General features: G+C 45.8%; 1 protein-coding gene across 2 annotated transcripts in view; it reads right to left on the bottom strand.

The window, feature by feature from the left end:
- The window catches only part of LOC119450341 (elongation of very long chain fatty acids protein 7), a 44,030-nt gene extending 17,680 nt beyond the window's left edge, over positions 1–26,350 (bottom strand). Inside the window, exons 1-2 of one of the 2 annotated variants that reach the window (XM_049665811.1) lie at positions 26,315–26,350; positions 1,487–1,554 (exon numbers count right to left, since the gene is read on the bottom strand). In XM_049665811.1, the coding sequence (XP_049521768.1) occupies positions 1,487–1,554; positions 26,315–26,335 (89 nt within the window). In that variant the 5' untranslated portion in view covers positions 26,336–26,350. Of the gene's footprint in view, positions 1–1,486; positions 1,627–26,314 lie in introns of those variants that run through there. The other variant, XM_037713773.2, reaches the window with a different exon arrangement.
- Positions 26,351–26,678: the final 328 nt, after the last annotated feature.

Raw genomic sequence — 26,678 nt, forward strand, 5'->3', positions numbered from 1 at the left:
TTTCTACTGGCAGCAAAAGACTTCGCACGTGGAATCGAAAGGTGCACTTTCGAAATCCAAACGCTAAACAAGAAAATGAAGGAGCAAGAGAGGGCGAAGCGACTTCTAAACAGTAGAGAAGGGAGAGCAGTCAGTCTGGCGGCCTTCGGCAAAGCCGGTTTGGCTCCTGTATCGCTGAAGCGCTTCGTCTATAATTTTGCCGCACTTTCTCACGAATTTGTCGCGTATCTCTTCTGCGTTTTTTTTTTTCTCACTCTGCACACCGGCTTGACTATACATTACAGATCCTTCGGGTAATAAAGCTAAAGCGGCATGTACGTGTGCCGATTGTTTTCCAACTGGGATGTCGGGGTCGCGCGCAAGGTTATGTGCACCTTCGTGGCGAGTGAGGCCGTCTGGTTACTGTTGCCTTAGCAGCGGGCGCTACGTGCACGGTGCGAAGTTGGGATAACGTTACTCTGGGAAAGGACAATGCTCTTTGTGCGGCGCCTCAGAAGATACTGCCCCTTGTCACGACAACCATCTGGCACCCTGTATTACAGAGGGCTGGGCCAAGTGAAAACGTCTGCCATCAAGCCCGTTCGTTCGCTGTTCATGGCACCTTCAAAGCCCGCTCGTATGCTCCGTTGTATTAGGCTCCAAAAAGCTCTATAGCTAAAACAGTACTGACGTCGATTTATATTCCGGCACGTCGGGGTTTACTATCTAGAAGAGGCACAAAGTGGCAGTATAGAAATGACAAGACAAGGAAAGAGAAAGAGTAAAACAACCTTCTGATGTCTGCCACTGCTGTGAATTTCGGACGGTGAACTCTCGAATCCCCTATTTTGAACAATCTTATGTAGTTGTTGCAGAAAATACGACGTAAGTCGCGTGTATCATGACACGAGGACTAAGGAAGCTATACGCACCCCCGATCCTGCTCTTCTGGGAGAGGTTCTCTGCAGGACGTTTCAGCCGGCGGCGACAGTAGTAGTGTTGTCCTGAAAAGTTTGGGCGCATACCCATAGGGGAGGTGGGGGCGTCGTTCTTGTTCTTGTGTCCGAACACAGGCTCATACCCACTACGGGGGATTGGCCAAGAAGCAGGTTGTTTCATGCGTGTTTTGGCCGGTTAGCAGTCGCTCGGAAGGATGCACCTCGTCTCTTCTTTCGCGTTTCCTTCTGCACGAAGGACTTTAGGTTTACTGTGCGATTTGATCCTGTATGACATCATTTAACCTTGCGAAAATTAACATAAAATTGGCGAACCGGCCTAGGGAGAGCACCTGAGAAATTAATAAAGCAAGCGGCGCTGAATCTCCAGGGCACCCAAGCGGCAGTAGGGGGATCAAAACTTAAAACCAGGGCGGCCCTTGGGTTTATCGAGGCTTGGGCGAGCCCACAACCCACGGACCTGGTCCGAGTACCAGCTTTGGTGTCCCTGTTGCCTCTTTGGTGTCCTGGAGGAGCCGCCAAAGTGTGCTAAATAATGACACGTTGCTTACTTGCACTGGCAGCTCCATTTGCGCGTGGCGTAAAAGAAGGAAGAAGCCCGCCGGTTGGATTGAACATCCTGCAAAGAACCGATCCCTCCTTTTCCATCACGAGTATCTTTTACGGCTAAGTACATTTTTTTGTCTTCTCATATCTTAAATAAATCGTTTCGCGTCAAGTGTACAACAAATCGTACAACCAGGTCGTCATCAATCTCACAAAACTACGAGTCCAAAATTTTGTCATCGTCATAAATATTTTCTTTTTTTTTTTTTGACGTCACCCCGTAAAAATCCAGAACATGTAAGTTTGTTTGTTTCTTCTGTGATATTATTTTTATCCCAATTATGAAAACTTCAGTAACCTTTACTTAGTACTCACTATAGCCATGGTTTATGTGTCCGTCGTCTCTGAATCAAGTGCTTTTATGCGCAATGCGGTTTTTGTTTACAGTCATCGTGGTGCCGTAAATCGTAATTTCGATGTCGTAAATCTCGTCAAAATCAAGAATGTTCCCAGGCGCCCACGAACAAAAGAAACACTGAAAACGTTTCGTAGATTTATGCATGCAATTCTTAACGGTAATACATCAAAACAGCGTGATGGTATAGAGGCATATTTTTGTTTATATATATACCGTACGTCCTAGGCTTATAAGCCGCCGCTTCTTTCAAAAATTTTCGTTGGTGCGTCCTATGCAGCGGAGCGACTTGTATATGCGTAATACCAGGGTCGCTGGCGCGACCAATTTGAGCGTTATTTTTCACGAGTATACAAGAATGTGTACGTGGGAACATTCCGAAAGAAATCGATTCTTGTATTAGCAGTGGAGCGACCGTGGCGGCAAGTGTTAGATGTTGGGGTTAGCCGTGTAGGCAACGAGGGGCGGTAGCCAGTCTGGCCTCCCGGATATGGATGCCTCCATGATTGAGGTTCACGCATACTAGTTTATGCAGTTATAGTTCATTAGTTTTTTTAACTATAACTGCTTGGAAAGATTAAACCCACAGTTCAAACTGACGCAACAAGTAAAAAAGGAAGGAGTAGGATGAATAAACTTTATTTATAAAACTTCATAACTTTTATGAGTTATAACCACCTCACAAGGTCGTGCGAGGTGGACACGTCCAGGATGCCATGGCTGCGAGCCCATAGCTTGTCTGTCACAATTTTTTTTATTGATGGGCGTTATGGTTCCCGAGACATACACGTTGCAAAAAGCACCTCTTGCCTATCATCATCATCGGTCGCCCGCGCGTAAGATAGCACTGATTCCTGCTTCCGGTCATAATTTCGCTTTTGTATGCGTGTGCCCAGGTTCAGGCAGGCGTGTTGTCATAGTTCGCGTGTTCGTCCCGAGCACACCACACCACATATAGGCAATGCCAGCGACGTGCCCACAACGTCTCGTAAAAGTATTCAGAGACCGACAACGATGACTCAGCAATGCTGCCGGCCGAAGTGGCTGAACGTTTGACTGCATCGGAGGATGGAGGTTTTCGGTGATTACGAGTGAAGTGCAATAAATGTTGGTTTCCTGCGCCTAAGATGAGTGTTGGTTGAAGTTTTTTTTCTGTGCTATAACTTATGGCTCTTGAAAATTTTTTTAACATACATTTGGGGGCCGGAATTGAGTAAGCGCAGAATTTTTTTGCGATGAGCATGCACAATCACGTTTGTGCGCCTTATAGATCGGTTCGGCTTATATACCTCAAAATATGGTCTATATATACATATATACACTGTATTTCGCTTTCTTATATATATATATATATATATATATATATATATATATATATTACAAGTCGAAGGGTTTCGCACCAGACCCGAAAGTAAAACATTAAAGAAAAGGAAAAATGACGAACGTTATGGCATATAACATATGGCATATGGCATAGTAGTTTTTTCTATGTACGCCATGTATTCCTTGTGAATGCGTCTTAATTTGTACTGGTTTTCGTCTTAGTCCATAATGTATCAAATCGCCCAGCGTTTCTAGTCTTGCAGGTGTGAATAAGATGGAAATATTGAGCGCAATAAAAAATATCTGAGCGCTAACAGGGGCAGCAAAACATAACACCATGTTTCTAGCCCACCAAGGACAGTGTAAGAAACACGTATCACGCTCATCACGGCCATTAACTAGAAGCCAGCAGGCGAGTGCTTTTCACTCCGGAAGCGCACGTTCCTTGCGCTCTCGGGCCGGCAACACCACCTAAGTTTGTCGATCTATAATTCACGTCCGCACGACTTGATAAACAACCTCGATGCCTTTTCGCAGCTTCATTTGATAGTCGCAGTAGGAGAGTGAAAAGGCCTGTGGAACGTGTTTAAAGTTTGAAGACCCCTTAATACCCTGCGCGTTACATATGCAAAATGGCCTACAGTGGCCATTGTGTTGCCAAATGCTGATTACTAGTACTACTTTCAATTTTGACCAATAAGCTCGACCGTTCGCTCTTTGAATGGTGGGGTTGCATGTATAACAGTCGTATTTCTTTTCTTTTTTTCTTTTTCGTTAAAAACGAATATCTGCAACTGCATGCCAGGATACGGTTCTGTAAATCAGCGGGTAAATCGTTATCGGCCTCACTTAGGTGTTATCGTATACATACTTTTCGTTCCTCTATTATTATGTAGTACCTTGCTGAATAAAAGTGGCCATTGGGCGTAGCCTCGAAGGGCAAAGTTATTATTTACTTACAAAATAATTATTATTTGTAGTAACACGCGCCAATGATTTCAATCACGCGGCGTTTTATTATAGTAATAAATTGAGAGAGTTAGCAAAGGAAGTTGCAATACCGCCCTTAATGCGAGGCAGTGAGGCGAAAGGTGGCACAATATTACGCACAGTAAGTATTGCACGTAAGCATTGTAAACGTTGCAGTAAACATTCTCAGATACGCACGAGCATTCTCCTTTCAGAAAGAAGAAAGAGTAGGTTTGTGTTCGGGTCGTCTTGATGATGATGATAACTTATTAGCATCCCCTTGGAAACGGAGCGGTGACAAATAGTCATCCAGCCTGCTCGAGTTAACCAGGTATGCTATGCATAGTTTTCATTCTAGCATTTTTGTATACATCTCCTTAATCTTCTGATCTTAAAAACTTCTCTATATACATTGTACGGGACCTATGCCTGTAACGCTTCCTGCCGTATCAATTTTTTCCCCTGCTTTTTTACATCAATGCTCTAAACGTATCTTGCTTATCTCGATGGCTGACCGGTTGATGCTTCCGTCCACTTTAAACCCAGGCGCACTGCCGACTTGTTTTATGGAGCTTGCGCTCCCTGCATGGTGGCGTAAAGTCGAGAGACATGGCTTTTTCTCCCGCCGCTTTGAGATATCCGGCAAGGTATCCCGTCTTTTGCTTCTTACCGCTTCGTTTAAATTCCTTCGCCTCGCCATTTGTTAGTGGATAAACTCCAGCGCGTGCCTGCAGCGAATCATTTGAGCGAGATATCTCTCAAGAGGACATGCCCAGTATTCTTCGTCGCTGTAGCAACGGCGGAGTGGCCGAGCTATAGAACCACATGGGCACTAGCCGACACATTACTCTTGTATGGTCTAAAAAGGTCGCGGAAAGCACAATGTGCACAGCTTAGAGCACTGCACGGGCTCGGGCTTACCCGAAAGCCCGGGGCCGGCCCGGCCCGTGGGCCGGGCCGGGTAGAGCAGTTTTTTCTCGGGCTCGGGCCGGGCTCGGGCACGGCGTGTGCTTTTTGACCCGGGCCCCGGCCGGGCTTGGGTTTCTTGACGCTGGGCCCGGGCCGGGCTCGGGCTTTCTGGTGGTGTGCATGTAACGTGCAGCGAGTTATTCTCGGGCGTCTCAACCCTGTAAAACATATATTTTTCGGTCTCGGGCCGGGTTCGGGCCGGTTTCGAGCCGGGCTCGGGCCGGGATCGGGCCTAAGATAAAGGGGTGGCGGGCCGGGCCGGGCGGGTAAAACGTAGATTATTTCCGGGCCCGGGCCGGGCCCGGGTCTCGCCATAAAAGTTTTGATCGGGCTCGGGCGGGCAGCTCAACGTAAAAACGGGCCCGGGCCGGGCCCGGGCTGAAAAAAAATCGGCCCGTGCAGTGCTCTACAGCTTATAACACGGAAAAAGTACCAGCATGTTTGTACTTCAAGAAAAGGGGTGGGGAGGGAGGGGGGCAATGAAGGCAACTGGTCAAGAGAGGGTACCAGTCCAATTGAAACTTTATTTGGTCATACATGCCCTTCAAGCGGCCAATCATTTGACCGAACTGAAATTTCAAAGGAACTATTGGCTCAGCATTGCGGTCCAACAAGCGCGTCTTCTATAAACTCTGAATAGTCAAATGAGGAAGACTTGATGCTCACTACAATAAGCACCACGTAAAAAAAAAAAAATCGCAGTGACCGAGAGGTAGAATTTTCCACTGACAATCTGTGAGTTCATAGTTCGAATCCTCACTGGGTAATACGACTTTATTTATTCATATAATTCTGGCAAAAAACTTGCGGATTCCGTGTGCAGACTTCGGTGCCGCTAGCGGACATCAAGAAAGACTACGGCAGTGAGCCTTTAGCATCTATAGCAGAAAAAAAAGAAAGAAAAGGCACTCACAAGGAGTGCCGTTGTAGCTTTATCGAGGGGCCAACATTCTGCAGGCGAAAATCACCTTAACAGTCGAAGTTTCATGAATCATTCTGCGTACCTTCTACAGTTTACCAGCGCGTTGAAACTTTCATGAGTGATGGTGTTCTGCCAGGGCCAGAGCACGGGGTAAATATTTCGTCATTGTCACATGGCAAAATAAATTCTACAAATTCAATTCAATGGTGACTATTCATATCGCAGCGCGCTTTACGAGTGATCGATGCGTGTCGGACGAGCTTACGCGAAGTTCCCAACAACCACCGAACTGTAAATGGCCTTGTGAATTGCACGTTCCGCTCAGCCCTTAACATTGTAGCAAACAGCGCGCGGCCTGCTTCAAATTCATGCACGCTCAAACGTTGCATTTTTTGCGTTGGTGAGCGCTTGCTGTGTTGTTGTTATTGTTTATTAAACGATTACTGCCTGAGAAAATAGGTGACCGAAGCGCCTGCTACCCCAATCATCAAGAGTAAACAACAGTGACTAACGGATGTAGAAAAGACGGCAAAATAAACAAGGGCTGAAAAAAAAAAGATAGCCCAGCAATGTAGCATCACTTGCTTACTGCGCCGTGGTGGCCGTGGTGGCCGTGGACAGCTCGCCTAAGCGAGCGAGTTGTTTGCTACTGGAAGAGCTTGTTCGATCGACCAATCGGTAAAATAGTACGGTGGTGGCGTTCAGTGCGTCGAAAGCGGTAGCAAAGGCTGCAAGATCGCGACGCCGAGACACCGATAGATGATGGTGTTGCTAGGCAATAGCGCACCCTGGATCTCGGCCAGGGAGCGGGGGTTGACAGTTTGCCAATACCATCTAAACGGCACTAATCTCAATTTCTTCACGGGAAATTGTCAAAAAACGCGCTTTTTGCGCGAGTGCGCGAGCGTGCAGATGATTGTGCGTCTTACATCTTAGTTGCAGTACTCAAAGGTGCAAGGAATGAAAAGGGGTGAAACAAAGGGAGGGGGGGGGGGGGGCTAACTTGGCCTCAGCGGGGGGGGGGGGGGGGGTTACAACCCCCGAACCCCTCATGCCCCCCCCCCCCCCGTCGGTGCGCCACTGTTGCTAGGACATTTTTCCCGTTCCAGCGGCGTTTTATCAAGAAATGGGCGTTTACTGAGCGTCAACTACACACTTGCTCCTTTAACTGCGGTGATTGTCGTACACGGTGAGGACTCAGTTTGCATCGTCTACCACTTGGTCATCGCAAAAAAAAAGAAAAGAAAGGAATGGTCAAGGCTAGGCAGCACTTTCCTGCAATCACGTCAGCTCTGTCTGCCTGTGATGTGTAAGTGTGCGGTTACAACAAGAAGAAAGGAAAAATAAACTTGTGATCGTACAATGCGTCAACGGGTAATAGTTCGCGACCAGAGAGAGAGAGGGAGAGTCCAGACGTTCTTATGGCCGCGTCAGTGTAGCCGGATCGATCGTGAGAGCTTATTGTGACTCTGGGGTCGAGGACGAGACGGACTTTGGGAGCAGATGAAGAAAAAAAAATTAAATTGTGATGTTTTACGTGCCAAAACAAGTTCTGATTATGAGGCACGCCATAGTGGGGGACTCCGGAAATTTGGACCACCTGGGGTTCTTTAACGTGCACCTAAATCGGGAGCAAACGAAGAGGTCACGTCGATGAAGACACGTGGTGTGGCACAATAGAGCTGTGACGGTTGCATCCAAAACAAGCGTTTCACTATATTATTATTACTATCATTTGGTTTCGTGAAGCAGCAGTTCTAAACGACTTTACAGGCTGATCCTAATAAGCGCCCAAGCAGTTACTGTAGTTGGCTAAGTCGGTCTGTGTTCTTACGATTTAACAGTGCGAGACGACTTAACGCCAGTACAGAGAAGAAAACCGGTGAGCGCTGAACTCTCAACTGAGGTTTATTTGTAACGGCATCGTTTACATGCCGCCGCGAAATTCACACTCATCCCAATTTGCTTTCAGAATACATTATCCCGTCTCTGGCTGTGTTCCAATTCTTTCCATCATCGTAGACAGTCTACTTTGACGTCTACGAAGACAGCCAAGACAGCTTCGGGGTCAAGTAATGGAACGCGTTTCGAGCTGTCTGGAAGACGCTTTTGCGACCTGACGCCACCTCGCGGCGACAAAAAGAAAGTTAAGAAAAGCACAAATTAGTTCTGTATTTTAAGTATTTTTGCCTGCGAACCTATGAAAAACATGATGTGAGTTACATTTAGGGTATAGAAAAGCGTGTCTACGTTTTTGTGTGCGCAGACAACCTTCCCGTGGAGTTTCTACGTCCTGCTCAGTCGCCATCTTCTTTAGACACGAAAGTAGCCTGCATCGTTCTTGACTTCGATGCTGTACGTCTTCGCGATGCTGTCTACTTTGACATCTTCGTGAGAACTGGAACGAGACTTAAGATGGCCGCCGTCCGCTTAGCTGTCTATTTAGCCGTCTAAGGCGAGTATTGGAACACACCCTACAATTTGATACATGCTGCTCCCCTTGAAGTGCTTCACGTGAGGTCACCATTTTTTTTATTAATATGTGTTAAGCGAAGGAATATTTCACATATGCAGAAGGACTTCATGACGTCACTAATTGTGGTGCTCACTGCCTACTCTCTTTCCTCCACTGACGCATAAAATTACGCATAAATCGACGTATAAATGTACACATGAAGTGCTTCGAGTTTGCTTTTTTTTTCTTTCCTTTTTTATGCGATTATTTCAAAGGAGAGGTTGACGCTTTCACGTGGCACCGGAGACTCCTCGTCACGTGGCCAACAACGTTAGGTCGCGTTATGTGCCGAACAACACGGAATACCATTGAAAATCATGAACGCGAAGTTACGCACAGGAATCCAGGAAGCCCCAGACGATTTACAGTTACATAAATAAATAAACGTACTTGCGATTGTCCGAGAAAAATTACAGCAGTTTACAGTTCTTTCAGACGAGTGGATGAACGCAAGTATATATACTTTTTATTTTTCTTTTTTTGCGTGAAAGTACATCTCAGTTAGAGCATTAAACTCGGCTCTCCTCGCTTGCTGAAAAACAAAGCACATGGAAGGCTGCTCGATGGCCCGGTTGAGCATTCTCTTGGAAAACGAGTTTCCTACGCTCCAGTAGTCAAAACCCAGCGCGTGTTCGCGCTACACAATCCAACTGTCTTCCCGTCAAATGAGACCACGAACAACGCTGGCTTAAGGGTTTTGCCGCAATTTCGCGCGTATTAGCATAAGTGACCAGTCTTTGCTCGTTTCCCCCCTGTCTGCAAATAAGGTATTCTTCCCAAGCGTAAGCACTTACAGCACCGCGTGCCATTATCTCTCGAATTATGGGTCGGAGCGCGCAGACCATGCGTGCGCAACGTGTGTGCGCAGAGCTCACATGTTACTGCTTGCTTTGTTTGTTTTAGTCACTCTTCCGCATGCGTGAGTCGTTGCGTTTACACCGGAGATTACCTTGGTGAACTTGCACGGAGAGCAGGAGGTTGCAAAGCAAGTTGGCAACGACGGCCGTCTTCGGCCGTAGCAGCCTGCATGGTCGCAACGCTGTCGTGCGCACGAGCTGCACGAAAGTCGCGCCGGAAAAACAAATGCCGGAAGGCTGTGAGCACAAAAGCCGCATTTCCGCGGTCTATAACCGTGGAGACACGGTTTTCCGGCAACTTTTTTACGACGCTCGACGTAATTTGTCTGTGCGGCCAGCCCTGTCGACAGCTTTAAATCGTTCCGACGCTGTCACAAAGCGTTGAACAAATGTCACTCGCGGCTTGGCCGCTCGATGCATGGGGGGGTCACACCCAGCGTGCACTGTGACCGCGTAAGCGAACCGACTGAGGCAGACACGCTGACGCCCGCTGGCTTTTCAAGTCGAGCGTTTATATTTGAGAAAGTTACAGATGCGGTGACAGGTGTTCTAGGCTGTGAGCTATAGCCTATACATGCAAGCAGTGAAGGCTCCCTACCTTAAGCTGTAGGAAGCCTACCTACAGGCACCCTATACGCCGGCTTCTATAGGCTCAATTTCGACGGAGATCAGTTTCGACAAATGTGCAAAGCATTCACAGCGATAGCCCAGCTTTTCAGAAGAGCCCCTACCGATGCTTGATCTTTCTTTCCTCGGTTAACACTGTTGGTAGCGGTGCTCGTTCCTGGAAATCTGTGCTTCGTCTGCGTGTATGTGGTCACGTTTGCAATGCTTTAACCAGAACGCGCGAGTGTGGACCGCATGGCGTGTCAGCGGCGTCGTAGCGTCGAGGGGAGGCGGGATCGCCGACAGCATATATGCACTTTATTACAAGGCAATTTCGAAGGCATTCTGCTACGCTGTTCATTTTCAGTAGTGTCCCTACTGAAAATCACAGGCAGCTGGCATGCCGTGCGGTTGACGCTCGTGCGCTCTGATTAAAAATCACCAGACCTTCCCCTGTCGAGTAAATGGGGGTAAGCGAAGCTTGCCGTGTGTGTATCTGACCTTCGTGATGATTTTCTTTGTTTCTCTCTCTTTCTTTCTTTTCTCTCTCTTTCTCTCTTCCATTCTTTCTTTCTCACTCTCTCCCTCTTTCTTTCATTCTCCCTCTTCATCTCTTTATTTCTCTCTTACATTCCTCCTTTCTCACTCTCTCCCTCTTCATCTCTTTCTTTCTCTCTTCCATTCTTTCTTTCTCACTCTCTCCCTCTTTCTTTCATTCTCCCTCCTTATCTCTTATTTCTCTTTCTCTCTTCCATTCTTTCTTTCTCACTCTCTCCCTCTTTCTTTCATTCTCCCTCTTCATTTCTTATTTCTCTCTCTCTTCTCTTCCATTTCTTTCTCACTCTCTCCCCCTTTCTTTCATTCTCCCTCTTCATCTCTTTATTTCTCTCTCTCTTTCTCTCTTCCATTCTTTCTTTCTCACTCTTCATCTCTTTATTTCTCTCTCTCTATCTCTCTCACTCTCCCTTTCTTTCTCCTCTTCTCTCTTTCTCTCTCTGTATCTTTCTCTCTCTCTCTCTCTATTTCTTTCTATCTATATCTCTCTTTCTTTCTTTTTCTATTTCTTCCTCTATTTCTATCTTTCTTCCTTTCTCTCTTTCTCTTTTTTGTCCCTGGTATGTGTCATTGGGCTTGGACCCTTTCTGCACTATCGCCAGGATCGGCCCACTTTTTAGCGTACCCGCCACATCCTACCCGCCATAGTAGCTCGGTGTCGATGGCGTTGCGCTGCTGAGCGCGAGGTCACTGGTTCGTTCCCGGCCTGATGTGTGCGGAGTGCAAAAACGCTTGTGTACCGCGCAATTTGCTTACGTTAATGAACCTCAGGTGGTCGAAATTAAATTGCAGTCCCCCGAACAAGGCCAACTTTATAGTCAGATCGTGGTTTTCATACGTAAAACACAAGAATTCATTTTTTTAACAATATTTCCTTGGAGCGTTGCAACGACACTCACTTTGCATTGGTGTCAAGGCTGATACCTGTATTGTAACAATCCCAACTGGTGTCATGTTTTTGCTGTTGTCACAAGAAGTGTCCTCATTTTGAACCCTCAACTCATGTCAAACGTTCGCCTGTTGTAGTCGGCCCCTCATTTATAGTAATCAAGCCAAGTTTCTGGACTGTCTGAAGAACCATCAAACGTTTCTGGCCTTGCTATTTCTAACTGACGCAGGGCTGACGCGATAGCTCTGGTGAGCGTGTTTGGCTGCAAAAGCTGTTCTTGTCGCTTAGGGGTCAGTTGCAGATTACTTGACAGCTTGGTCAACGAAGCCGAATGGGTGTTAGTTGTTTGAAGCTGCGTTAAAACAATCTCGATTGATAAGGACATCAGGAAAGTTTAATTGCCTTCGCTGATCCTCTCTCCAGAATTTCTTTTGACGAAATTAAGGATTTGTACAACGAGGTATCGATAAGCTGACCTGAGGTACATATTATTGTCCCGCTGTATAGTGACAATGAATAACCAAAAACTCTCACAACAGTGAGTCAATTAAGAGTCTACCTCTTTATCGGGTGAACTTGTGGCCAGAAAAAAAAAAGCAACGCTCAAATCACAACGACACCGGAGAGCAAAGTCGCCGGCCGTCGAACTATATTCTACAGGTCAAGTGCGTCCTCTATATTTATTCATGCCTCACCGTACATTCCAGAATGATCGCTGGCGTTCACGTGCACTCGAGAAGGTTCAACGCTATTCGTGAAGCGCATGAAATATAAGACATATCTCTGCTACTACACGATAGACATTTCCCGGCCTACGTTCGGCCGAGTCGGTCACTGTAATCTTGCGGTGCACGTGGGCCTGTTTGGTGGGCAAAACGCATTCCACACGCGCGCTGACACGCGCTGACAGCTTCGTGTATTGCGGTTGTCTTATTTGTTCAGCGTTTTTCCCGTGTTTTGTGTGCTTCCGCCGAGCCGGTTCGTCATGCCGGCGAGTTGTTACGTGGTGGAATGCGTGCATAGCACTAAAACATGGCAGTATGCACGGCTTTTTTTTTTTTTTTAACGAGGGACAAGAAGCAATGTCAAATGTGGGTGCTGACAATGAGCCGCGACAAATGACAGGTGGCAGATGCCGACATAATCTGCAGAGTTAATTCACTTGCGCTTTTCTCGAAAACTCGGGTCAATCGGCCAGTCTCCTGCTGATTTGATGATGTGTCATGTTGATTTAGAGCGCGAACATGGACGCAACCGCCGGCACAAATGCGGCCACGCTCGCGTTTGCGTGATTAAAACAGCACATGACACGTATAGGCAGCTCTATAGTGGACATATTCTATGAGAATAAATGCGAAATACATGAACAGCAGTTTGCTCATGTAGCTGACAAGCCAGGCCTTTTTTTTTCGGGGGGGGAGGGGGGGGGCAGCACTTGCTGAAGGCGTTGACTGTTGAGGAAAGTACCGATTTTTCAGTAATTATTGTCGGTAAAAATCGCAGTATGTGAATAATGTGACGTTTAAATACTTTTGATTAATAGTTTAATGTTTTTAGTTTGGAGATGAATCCTTTCTAATAGTATAATATTTTTATACGGACGATTCGTCGCAATAGATTTCATTACTAAAAAAAAAAAACATCGCAGTTTCGCCCGGAAGGCGAAGCATCAATTGCGATAGCAAATTAGTAGAGAGCTATTCGGAGTAGGGATATTAGTTTTATCGGCTGCATAAGCTTGGACACATTCGCTTACTAACTGAATTAACAAGCGTGGTGTCAGGGCGCACAAGCAAACATGAATAGATCACACTGAATGACCGCAGACAACGGCTATCAAAACACTGGCAGCAAGCGCAGCCGCCGCAGCGGGCGAAGGTCCGTGCGGTCTATCGCTTCAACGGAAACTGAGCGGCGAATGCACAGCGCATACAAAGGTCAGAGCCGTGTGGAGATAACAGGATGGTGCGGGCGACCGCCACAGCCGCGGGCAAAGTACGAGCACAGTTGTTGGCAGAGTAGAAGCTGCGCCCCCCCCCCTCCCTCGCGCGCTGCCTTCCCGCTTTCTTGCTTTCGCGTGGGAGATTGAGTGGCAAGTTCCCCTTACACCCGGTTGCAAGATACGCCTTTGATGCCGGAGCACAGCGCCGCCCCGCTTCCCTTCCTCCCATACCCCCACGGCCTTTCGCGCGACGGTCGCGTTTGCTTTCCGCCGTACGTTCGCTCTCCGTGATAGCGCGCGTCCCCGCGCGCTTTCGCTCGCGCATATGGCGCGCGGCGACGATTTTATCGCCCTTGGACTTTATACGGAACCTCACGGTGACGGCAACGACGACGGCAGAAATCCAGTTGAAGTGTCCATATAATTGCTATCGCAGTAAAATAAAACCGTGTTACTCAGAGACAGAAATAAAAAGACGTTCGAACGCCAATGTACTCAGCGTCATGGGCACGGGAAGATCCGCTTAGTCTAGCACATGGTGAGCAGCTGTTGGCAAGTTTCTTTACGCAGCGGGGTGGCCAAAGCTCTGCTGGAAACCCCCCCCCCCCTCCCCCTCTTGCTACGGGCCTGTAACAAGCACTTAAACCTCCACCCGCATCAATTGATGCCCCTGTCACACGGGCAGTTTCAATCGCGGCTGAGCCAGATACGGATAGATTGCTGCTACTCTGGCATTCGAGACCACGTCTTTGCTCGATCAGGATCAATTAAATCTTGATAAAGCTTCTTGATCGCGAATCACAGATGTCAATCGTCTGCACCCTGAATGCTCACTGAGCACAACCAAAAGCCCGCTCATGTCCTTTAGCGGACATGGCCTTAAGCTAGCGGTACGATTTCATTGCTCTTGTATAGTGCGTGGTCCAGGCCGATGACGTCACGCGGTTTACTAAACGGCCCAATGGGTCCGTTGGCGACAACGTTCAAGAAATTTCAAATATTGTATGCCTGGCATGAGCCGAGCGAGAATTCGATAACAGTGATAATGCGGTGAAGAGCGAACACCGGCAAAAAAGTGAAAGAAATGGCGGATGGCACTAATCGGGGAAAGTGTATACTGTCGTGGCTTCAGCATGTTCTGAACACCACAGAACCACCGCAGTCAAACGAAATACGGTCATCCACATTTGAGTCGTCAGCATCGTTTGCTCGTTCGTTTGCTCGTTCTATACACCCCCTCGTTCCTGATTTACGATATGACTTGAAAACTAAAGGTTTAAGTGCCATATTCTCCGTGAGTGACAAACTTATATCTGATGTGATAAAGGCCCTAAGGTTTACTCATCGGTATAACTAACCTGGCAGTAAAAAAAGAATAAACGAAATTTTTTAGTGAAAAAGAACAGCCAGTCTTTCTTTTTTTATTATTATATTCAAACGGGTGTTGAGAGAATCGAAGAGTTGCTGCGTCGATGTACTATAGATTCGCTTTAAGGCCTCTGTTACTCTTTTCATCATCAATCTGGTAGGCAAGCACCAATAAATCACTTTGCAGGCAATACCCTTGCGTGTTACTGGCTTTATCACACAACAGCGCTCGTTTCTTGTAGTTAGTCGCAATTAACTTCCTAGTTATTTCTACATTTCTAGGTTTTGTTACCCTGTTGGTGCCTGAAAACCAGCGACAGTGTAGTTACTGAATCTTTACTTGCATGATCATTTATTATAGGTGCGGGGATAAATTCTACAGCTCCAACATTCAGCTCAACTTTCATAACAAGACGGCCACATGCTACAGACGGCTAGCCACTACCGAAAAAAAACAAGATGTCCGATAGCCACCGCCTGACGATGCTTGCTGAGTCAACAAAGCACATAATGGTCACAAATTTGGTCACTGGAGTAGGTTATGTTGGGTTAGCTTAATTTACCTCAGGTTATGTTTCGTAAGGTGGTGACGTTGTTGATGTTGTTGCTGTGGCCTCACATCGCCAGCAGTTATTTTCCTCATCGTTCGGTTTAATCCTGGACTTTCCTCTTAAGACATATAACGTTTTATTTATTCTGCAAAACGTCCTAATCTTTGTTTTGACTGGCCCGCACTATGAAGTGTCAGATGGGTCTCTTAAGAAAACTGGAAAGGATTCTGATGCAGAGCCAAGCTTTCAAAGCAGTGTTCAGCCCTCTGCCACCTTTGATGCTTCGACGATATCGAAGGATTTAGCTGCTTTCCCCTTCTTTTCTTCGACCAGCTGTTGGACGCAAAACAAACATTCCTCCGGTAACATTAAATACGTTGACTGACTACATCAAGGGTCAGCGCGCCCATGAACGACGATGGCGGCGAGCGCGGGAGCAAGCAGTACCAAGGTTCTACTCTTATTTACGCCCGTTCGGTCACGTATACAGCCAACAAATCGCGACTGCGCACTAGCCATCTATATTTCGTCGCGGCTCACGTGTTTGCCTCTACAAGGCCCACTACCCCCATGCGTCTTACCGCAATAACCGTTATGCGCCGGTCGGTAAGTTGTAGACCTGTAAGGCAGCTGCTTGCCTTTACGCTTGCCGCATTGTGTTTATTAAATATTTCTTATAGCTGCCAACGGAGGCGTTGGTCAGCGCATCGTTAATCATAAACGCGAAAATATTATGCAGTGCATTCTACAGGCAAAAATGCACATATTCGTGTATTATTTATTTATTTATTAGTGTTCAAAAATTAGACTCATTGGATGAGGTGTGATATTCAATTGAAAAAGAAGAGAGCCGATATATATATATATATATATATATATATATATATATATATATATATCGACTCTCTTCTTTTCAATTGAATATCGCACCTATATATTATATATATATATATATATATATATATATAGTCAAATCCGAAGAATCCGGCAACCAATAACACCAAGGACAACATAGGGGAAATCATCTGCAGTTCTTATTTGCATTAAGGGGATTATGAATACATGGATATCAAAGTGGATGAAAAACAGAACTGGCCGCAGGTGGGGAACGATCCCACGTATTCGCATCACGCTTCCGATGCTCTTACCAATCGAGCTACCGCGGCGCCGTTCTCCCGCCCACTTTCTCGGGTATTTATGTTTATCTGCTAGAAATAACCCTGGGAGTGTTAGCCAGCGCCACCACTCACGACCTTGGCGGCGGAGTGGTGCGCTGGCTAACACTCCCAGGGTTAGTTCGAATAGATCAACAAATTTGAGGCCCTCTTTATGCAGTGAACGAGAAGAATCGACAAATAACCAAGCCCGTCACATTACTTTATTCTCCTCGCTGACGGTATATATATATATATATATATATATATATATATATATATATATATATATATATATATACCGTCAGCAACTACTAGCCACTGACTGTCAAATCAAGAAATACGTGAACAGTGGTCACAAAATATGTATGCCCTAAACTTGCCTACGTGCCAACCAGTGAACTTTAAAATTCGTAAGTATCCCGCAGGCGAGGTGAGGAGGGGAGGGGGGTTAGCACGCATTTTTGTAAACTTCGCCTAGCGCACACATCTTCTGAAGTTAACCCCCGTACTTTATTTACCGATGATTTAGCTTCGCACGCAGCACAAAAACGGGAGCAAACTTGACACAGCAGAGACTGACAAGCATATTATATACTGTTTTAGGTCACAGTGACTTTTTCAGGCGACATTGCCGACGCGAATTTCCCCTGCTTCAAGAACTCTGCTGTATAAAATTGCCCTAATCAATTAAGTAGCCTCCTGGTATATGGCGTCTTGCGCCGCCACAAGAAGGCGGCGTAAGCACCAGCACAATCTCTCTTTTGCATGCATGCATTGTTTTGCAATCTCACACCATCCCATGTTTCAACAGCTCTAAAACTTTTCACAGATTGACTTTATTTTTCGCAACTTCGTAAAACCATAGAACGGGCCCGAATTCGTAAACTGTACGAAAATTGCGGGAGAGCTGGCAGGTGTGTCTAAGGCAGACTTGTACGTGTTCCAGAAAAAAAAGTAACCGGTTACAATTACAATTACGTGATTACGCGTCCACAAAGTAATAGGTCACCTGTTATTGGTTACTTACTAATTGGTTAGATGTAATTGAATTACAATGAGCGTTACCGGGTAAAAGAAGGTAATCGTGAAATTACAAAATTACCAAAAGAAAGATTATTAAAAGTAAATATTTACATGTAATTCGTTAGGTGCAAGTATTGTCTAAACGTTGCGAGAGGGCCAGACCACTACTTCGCTTCCTGCAGTCTACGGGTCTGCGAGGTAGGGCATGATCGACAGTAGAGCACTGCACGGGCTCGGGCTTACCCGAAAGCCCGGGCCTGGCCCGGCCCGTGGGCCGGGCCGGGTAGAGCAGTTTTTTCACGGGCTCGGGCCGGTCTCGGGCACGGCGTGTGCGTGTGCACGGCGCGGTCCCGGGCCGGGCTCGGGTTTTTTGACGCGGGCCCGGGCCGGGCTCGGGCTTTATGGTAGTGTGCATGTAACGTGCAGCGAGGTATTCTCGGGCGTCTCAACTCTGAAAAACATGTATTTTTCAGTCTCGGGCCGGGTTCGGGTCGGTTTCGAGCCGGGCTCGGGCCGGGCTCGGGCCTGAGGTAAAGGGGTGGCGGGCCGGGCCGTGCGGGTAACGCAGATTATTTCCGGGCCCGGGTCTTGCCATAAAAGTTTTGATCGGGCTCGGGCGCGCAGCCCAACGTAAAAACGGGCCCGGGCCGGGCCCGGGCTGAAAAAAATCGGCCCGTGCAGTGCTCTAATCGACAGTGACGTGTGCCGCCTCAAATATTCTTGCGCCGATATCTTTTTCACTACTAATGTTTCTCCCTTCCTATATATTAAAATCCTTTTCAATTCATACCACGCCAGTGTTACCATCTCCGCCCCTAACGGTCAACGCACTTCAGCTACGGGTACCACTGAGTTTTGAGTCATCTCCTCTGACTGAGAACTGCATCACAAAGGTGTGTTGCAGTGGTTACCAGCCCGCCAAGATATGCAGGGCAACGTCCAGGCCCACTGCGCTGCCAAAGCTGCTCACGTCATTTCTTCAGACTTTATCCATATACCGCTCTTGAGAAATGACGCGGCCTCTCTGGTATCCGCATCCGCTTGGCGTTTGCAGCGATCCCTCTGGTGTGACGCAAGACATCACTGCGGGCCCTTCTTCAATCTCGGTCCGTCTAGTGACTTATGTGCCGCGGGACCTCAATAGACAGAATCAAGCCTGCCTTCGTCCGCATCAGACTTCACGTGGCCTACACAAACTACATTAGGGCAAATTTGAACCGACAAACTCGCCAACGTGCTATATGTGTAACACCCCTGAAGATCAGCCACATGTTATTTGTGAGTGCTGCCGCTGTTTGTCGGAGATACAGTCTTTGAATGCGGACACTACAGTTTGCCGTGCGAATCGTTCTTGGAGCTGCGGCACATTCTCGGCCCATAAAAAGCACCACCTGCGTGTTAGGCAACGCCAAAGCACTGCTAGTGTTTCTTAATTTCACTGGCCTTAACGAAACTTCGTGAATGTCCCTACTGTGAATGGGGTGTGTCTGTTACTATGTGTGTGTGCTTATGTGACCACTTTGAATACCATAAGTTTCACCAAGCAGCTGGAGTTGCATGCCCGGCGCTCAGCCAGCATAACATCTCCAGCATATCATTAAAGTTTGTATCCCTCTTTCTTCCTTCTCCATTTGCTAGCACTGTATCGCTGTCGTGCCTCGCCATTCCTGTTTCGTCATTTGTTTAAATCATTTTTATAGAAACACTTACAGAAAAACGTCAATTGCAATTCTTTGTGCATTTTTATAACTCTTACTTGTGTGTAAACAACCAACGCGTCATACGTAATATTCACGGTGCGCCGTTTCTCATTCGCAGGTTACGCCAGTTGCTTGGGCAGGTAAAGGTAATGAATTGTTAATTGTTGCTTAACTTCGATACCAACTCATCTGTTGAAGTTAGCGTGTTCTGATGTTCGTCTTCAACTTACGTCGCTATAGGTAATCCTGGGTGCCTGGTGATATTTCTGCGCTTGTATCGTAACGTCATGCTGGTGTCAGTGGCATCATGTACAACGGCAACGTAAGCCGCAACCAAGCTTGCAAAAAAAATGACTCCTATACGGCAATTTCGCGCGTTGCCTTAATGCATATTTCCAAGTCACGATGAACGATCACGCAGTACTCGAAAGTGGGAAACACAAAGCTTTTCATCGTATGCACGTCTTATTAAGAGGACACTAACGAGAAAACTTATTTCACCCGTATTGGTAAATTACCCTTTCAGGATACCGAAAACGCCACGCCGCACCATACGAGGGGGGCAAGGTAAGCCAGAAGATATGGCTGGTGAAGACGCCAACTTGAAATTTCCGCACCAGATTGCCGTGATGTCATGGGTTTTTAAGGCGTCTGCTAGGGCCCAGTTAATTTTTGATCGGTAAAACTGGACTACATTGTACTCTAAAATAGCCAAAGACTGAACTTTGCAAGTTTCAAGAACCGTTACTGAGCCGCGACTGGTCCAAATATGAGAAAAATACATTACAATTCGTGACGTCACACTGACACTTACGGAGTTGGGTTTCGCCGCGAAATTCGAAAAGTCGTAGTATTCCTTTTATTTCTTTCTCTTTTAATAATCAACTGATACCCACAAAATTAACGAAAAGGCAGTTTTGAAAAAGTGTCTCGCGTGTAAACTGATTTAAGTTGATCTCTTTTAGTGTCCCGGTCTTTAAGGATAAAACATCTTTCACGGTTTGGCTCTTTAAATAGTCTCACTGTCGAAACGCAAACGTCGAAGTGGTGTAAGGCTCCATGTGTTGTTCCGTGTCAATTGAAGGTGTTAGACCTCCTTATGACTGACTAATATGCTCACATTTGAGCACCCTGTAGTCTGCCATCTTTTACACTGCCCTTGCTAATTTAAACGAGTACTATGCTTGGAATTCTTCTAATGGGTACCGCTCTATAGCCTCGGAATTCAATCTCACTTCCCCACTTAGCCATTCCTGAATGTTCGTATACTTAGGTTTAGCCATGACTAAAAACTTTCCGACACACCCAAACAGCCACCTTAGTGGACTTAGATTTAGGTGCGCATTACAGAGAACCTCAGGTTTTCAAAATACGCAGCCCTTCACTGCGACACACCTTATAGCACAACCGTGATGCTTCGGTGAACTAAACCTCGGTCAATGCTCGGAGTAAATTGTTATTTTCTTCTCAAAATCTGACGATCTCCCGAGGAAATTGTCAAGCGCAGCACGCACTTTGCTCCTGCCCCAGGAAGCAAAAGAAGCTTCCGGTTACGTCACTGTACCTATCCTGTGTTTCTATCTTTCTACGTATGCTCATAAATAGCTGAACTCGGTTAATATATATTGCGAGACCACTTTCCTGATCAGATATGGAGTGCTCTTTTTTTTCTTATAGTTAATTTTTCTTTTCGTACCCAAGATTTCGTCGCAGCCTCCATAGTGTTCAAACTTCTCAGATTGTCGCGCGGGTGGACAACAAGACCAACGCAATTGCAGCTGCTTCCTATAAGATGGTTTCAGCGAACGCATGGAGTAGGTAGAGGAAGGCGAGAGAGGATAAAGGAAAGGTAAATTAACTAGTCACTATCCAGTTGACGCACATGTGGGGGGAGGAGGGGGATTGGGGAGCATGATGGAAGAAAAGAGACAGGAGTTTGATTTGATCACGTGCCTTTCAGAACGGCGGTCCTGTTCGATTAAATGATTTTAGTAGAGAGTGAGGGGGGAATAAGGAAAATCAAGGAGATTAACCACTCTGAGCCCGGCTGACTACTCTGCACTGGGGAAGAGGGGAAGGGGATTGAAAGAGTAGAAGGAAGAGAAAAGAATCGTTCACAGGATGCATCCACACACATATGATTATCACATGATTATCATATACGATTTTCACATACGATTATCATATACGATTATCATATACGATTATCACTATAGCATAACGGAAATAGTGCGCGTTCTTTAACTTCCATCTTTAAGTATCCGTCGTGACATCGCGCTTTCGTGCATGTTCCACAAATACGACTACAGTGCCAGGCTTTCTACTTTATGTCTGTCTGTCCCATCTTACCCATCACGCAAATTAAATAATCATCGCAGCTTCACGCGCATCTACGGCACGACGGTCAATTTCCATTCATCAGCGTTTCCACGCACCAATCGCCTCTGGACGGACCTCCCAGGTTTCACCGTCAACTAATCCGATAATCGGAAATTTTGGCAGCATCTAACTTAACTTAACGAGATTATATAGACCAGTAGCTTTTATTGGTTCTTCTTTTTATGTGTCTCCAATGTTTATTTACGTTGTTAAACATGAACCAGCCATGCTCACTGTACATGGAATTTTTTTCTTTGTTTCCATGTCAACTTAGTCCTCTTACTTATTTTTTTAACATACATCTTCAAATAGCTCTTGCATATTGTATAGCGTTTTCGCCAGAAATGTATGAATTTATGCCTATAATGTTGTTTGTTTTTATTTTGCGTTCCCATTTTATTGTACTTGCCCCACTTACCCAATGCCTAAAATAGAGGCCTGTAATGTACATTGAATAAATAAATAAATAAATAAATAAATAAATAAATAAATAAATAAATAAATAAATAAATAAATAAATAAATAAATAAATAAATAAAAATTTGGAGCACGCTTGACTTCGCCTTTAAGAGTGGAACGCGACAGAATTCAGAGATCCCTGTCTGCTTCTCACGCTTCCCGGCAATTGTAGCTTATGTAACCGTAATGTTTACCGGGAAACTCTGGGGCCGAACGCTATGCACGAAGGCGAGCTTTCTGGTAGAAACTTGGCCTCTTGCGTGGTCCGATCCTCTGTTATTGTTTAGCACTTTTAATATTTCAGTCTCAGAAGATTTACCATAAAAGGTATGCGCTGTCGGTGTTTTATTTCGTGAAATTTGTTTGTGGCTGTCATTCCCAAAATCCGAGGAATAACTTTGTCAAGAATGTAAGACAAGGTATGAGCAACTGTGGTGATATAATGGTGTGGTAATATACCGCATGTCATATAGCAAGGCGTGGCATATACGTATACCTAAATATGTAAGGAAATTTTCGCTCACGGGACACCCACACCTACGCCTGATTTTTGCGACACGGAGCCCTTAACGTTTTCGCGTTAATAAATGAGCATGCACAGGCGTTCGTCATTCAGTCAGCCGCAGGCGGTCGATATGCAGGCGGGTTCGATATAAGCAGTGTCCCGATAACTACTGAAATATTAATACTTTTCAAACATTGCATTAGAGATAGCTTCTGTCCACGTATACTGCGCGCGCTCTGGCTTAAAACTGGTTCGCCGCGAAGGCGCCTTTCTATACGTAGATGCAAACTTCGAAGCGAAAGTCTGTGGAACACGCAGGCGACGAGAGCTGGACGCATCTTAAGTTTAAAGCAATCAACGATTCCAGGGCAGGACTACCTTCCGGCATTTCTTCTTTTCTTTAGTGGACCTCCTTCCACTTTTTTTTTCTTTTTCTTAAGCTCCCCCTTACGGATTTTCCCGTCTCTTGAATGACGACAGCCCGTCGACCTATTGCGTCACGGAATGTCTCCGATGCAGACTGGGCATCGAAAGCCCCTCGCCCCTCCTTCCGCGACGAAGTTCCCCTTCTTAGCATCGTGCCGCGCACCTATCGAGCTATCTGGTATTTGCCGGAAAATGCAACCCAGAGGCGTTTGGTTTTTCTTTCGCCTCGCGGGACCCCAACCCACACGGCTGGCCCGTGCGTTGGTGCTGCAATAATACTATAGTCCTTGATAGCCCTTGTTTCTTGTTTCGCCGTAAAAGACCCCGCCGAAGACGCAAGCAATACAAGCTTCCACTCCACCCCTGTGATTTTTGAACTGACTTTTCTTTTGTCGTACGCTATACGTATGCTTTTGATTGTATGTTATTTGTTCAATTACGCATGTTTTCGTATATATCATCCCGAGCACGTATACGCGTCCCGTGCGTCATCGTGTCTCAAGTAATACGCTACCTAAAGGAATACAAAGTGAGCCGAGCCGCAGATTACAAAAAAAAAAAAAAAAAAAAAGGCGAAGGGGAGTTTTGTTGGTTCGTGACCAGAAACTGTCACCGCAGCTGGATGTTTGCACTTCAACCATTTTTGCTCAGGGATCTTTGAATGCTATCGCATTCCACTCTTGAAAGGCGAAGCTTAAGCGCCCTCCAATTTTTAGAGGGCGAAGGCATCGCATGTTCAAAAAAACTCAGGCCTTCTGTACATCATATGAAGCTAGCGCATCGTGTATTATCAGCATTGCAAGTGGTAGCAATCCGTCACAAAAGCTCTATACACTAGCACAGTCGTATTCATAGTAGTACTACTAGTAGTGAGCCGCCGAGGTAGCTCATGTAGTGGTTACGGCGTTCTGCTGCTGTGCGCGAGGTCTTCGGTTCGATTCCCAGTCGCCGCGGCTCGAGGGGGAGGGAAGGGGAGGGGGGGGAGCGAAAGGCAAGGAAGCTAGTGTACTAAGATTTGTGCACGCGTTAATTAATCCCAGGTGGTCAAAATTAATCCGGAACCCTCCACTACATGGCGCCTCTCATAACCTCAGAGTATGGTGCCTCAATACCATGACTCTCCCTTTAGGGTGGAGATACCGCCGCTGACGCCGCCATCTTGGGTAAAACGGGGAAAGCTGCACCACGGCGCGCGTTCGCATTCACGCTTTTTGAACAAAAGCGATGTTCAAATTTCTACGACTGCTGAAGGTTAGTGCATAAGCGTGCAAAATATCGCTCGCATTCTTGTGCCCGAAAAGGACCAAGGCATAGCACAAGCCTCATTAAAGAAAAATATTTCGATCGAACTATCAAAAATTAAGAAAAATTTGAGCGCGGAAATATTACAGTAACTAAACCGACTGGCGTAAAAATTGAATTTAAAGAAAGGATTCAAGCCGTTGACTACTTAGAGTCTACTTAGGCCGGTATCTCTGGATCAGGAACTCACTAGGACGAATAAGTAGACTGTCAAGCTTGCATTACTTTACAGCGCGACCTCCCAGAGTTGTATTACTCAAAATGCATACAGATGACATAGAAAAACGAAGATCAACTATTACATTATTCACAAACAAATTATGAGGGTTAAACTGCACTAAGAACATTATTTTTTTTATATCATCTCGCATACTCAAGGCTGTGCAATATGAAATTTTGTTAAGTTTAACTTACAAATCACATCCGCACTTCCACAAGCCATCCGCTTGTTGAATGATCTTCCCGATGATATCGCCTCTGATAATAACCTGAACACATCTCACCACAAGCTTGAGGTACACATCTTTCTTTTTAAATAGTGCTGTAACATGGTCTCGTCGTCTAAGTTCTTCTTTTGTTTATTTTGCGATGTGTTGCGTTTTTTTTTTTTCTTCACTTGCACTCAAAGGCTCTTTTAGCGCTTATTTCGGAAACGTATACTGTTGTTCTGCATGTTTTTTTTCTTCACTCGCGTTGGAAACGTGTTTTGCATTTTCCAATTTACTCTGTTGCATTGCGTTTTGATGTTCACTTGCATTGTAGCCCTGTTCCATACTAGTTTACTTGCGCTTTCATTGCAATAAGTAAACACCCTTACCCAATGCCCGTTAGGCCTCTAAGGTGTTCTTAAATAAATAAATAAATAAATAAATAAATAAATAAATAAATAAATAAATAAATAAATAAATAAATAAATAAATAAATAAATAATAAATAAATAAATAAATAAATAAATAAATAAATAAATAAATAAATAAATAAATAAATAAATAAATAAATAAATAAATAAATAAATAAAGTGATCATTCCTTGCACAACACTCGTGAACACGAACACATTTGAGCTACGCACACACGAAGACTCAAGGGAACACGGAGACAAGAACATTGCTGGGGTGTGTGAATAGTAGTTTTTGAAACCGAATCGAACACCAATCGAATAGGGATAGAAGTGAATCGAACCGAATCGGAAATTGAATATTCTTCGAGTAGCTTGCGAACAATGTAGAGCTCACTCACCATTATAGTATCCAACAATTTTCATCTCCTTGTACACGCAACATTAGAACGTGCTTATCATATATATACACTGCACATTATAAAGCGTGCTTTATCAAATGCGCAAATGGAGTATTAGAAACAATTACCTAAGCAGTTTGTTCGCAAATTCAGGTTCTTCCGAGTATTACGCGAGCGCTCATTATTAAACAAAGTTTTGAAAGGCAGTCTCGGCAAATTGATATCTGTGCGTATCTTTGTGACCAAATCCGAAATTCATGCTGTCTGCCGGGTCGGCAGAGAGTAAAAAAGCGCGTACAATGCGAGTAATTCTTTGTCTTATTCTTGGCACTTTGCGCTAGGTATGTAGGTTCCTGTCTCGCCTGGCTTTGATTTTTTTAAAAGGAAAATAATGTGGGACCGACGGTGGAATCGAACCTCTGTCGTCGAGCACAACAGCCCGGCGCCCTAACCATTAGGCCCCGATCTTTTTTTCTTTCTTTTTTATTTATTGCTTGCTTTTGCTCAGAATAGAGTCATATGGGCAATATTAGGTGAGATTTAAACATGCCAGCCAGTCGTTGGCCGATTCAGAAGTTTTAAACATTTTAAGCCTTCAAGTGGCTCCCACTGGTTGAGATACACGGCTTCGCTTCAAGAAATCTTTCGATAGGTTCTCGGAAATCCCGACGAATTCGTCTGATGTCAACATCTGCATTAAACACTGCCAAACGCTTCTTCCAAATGCTATACAGAGCAACGAGCATAAGAATTTTGCCAGTACCTTGTGAAGATGATACACCATCTGATGCTGTTAGACCACGATCGCACGCATACTTCTTCCATTCCAAAGCCAGCCAGTTCCTCGAAATGACGCTCGAAGCGTGCCCCCCGTGCCACGTCATCGTCTTCGTTTCTAGTGACAGCGCACGCTCTGAGGCACAGTGGTAGACTGCACCATCTCCGGGACCGGTCCACTTTTAGGTGCGAAGCACCTTATGAGCCCGGGCTGTCGGCGTCTCCTGTCGTCGTCTTCCAAAGCAAACGGCTTGTGCTCGCGCTCGGCACGCGCTCCTGCAACTGCTCCCGCGTTCGTCGTCGTCGTCGTCGTCTTCCACAGCTGGCTCCGTTGCCGCTCATCATTCCAG

Source organism: Dermacentor silvarum, chromosome 4 (genome assembly GCF_013339745.2).
Source record: "Dermacentor silvarum isolate Dsil-2018 chromosome 4, BIME_Dsil_1.4, whole genome shotgun sequence".
NCBI lineage: Eukaryota > Metazoa > Arthropoda > Arachnida > Ixodida > Ixodidae > Dermacentor > Dermacentor silvarum.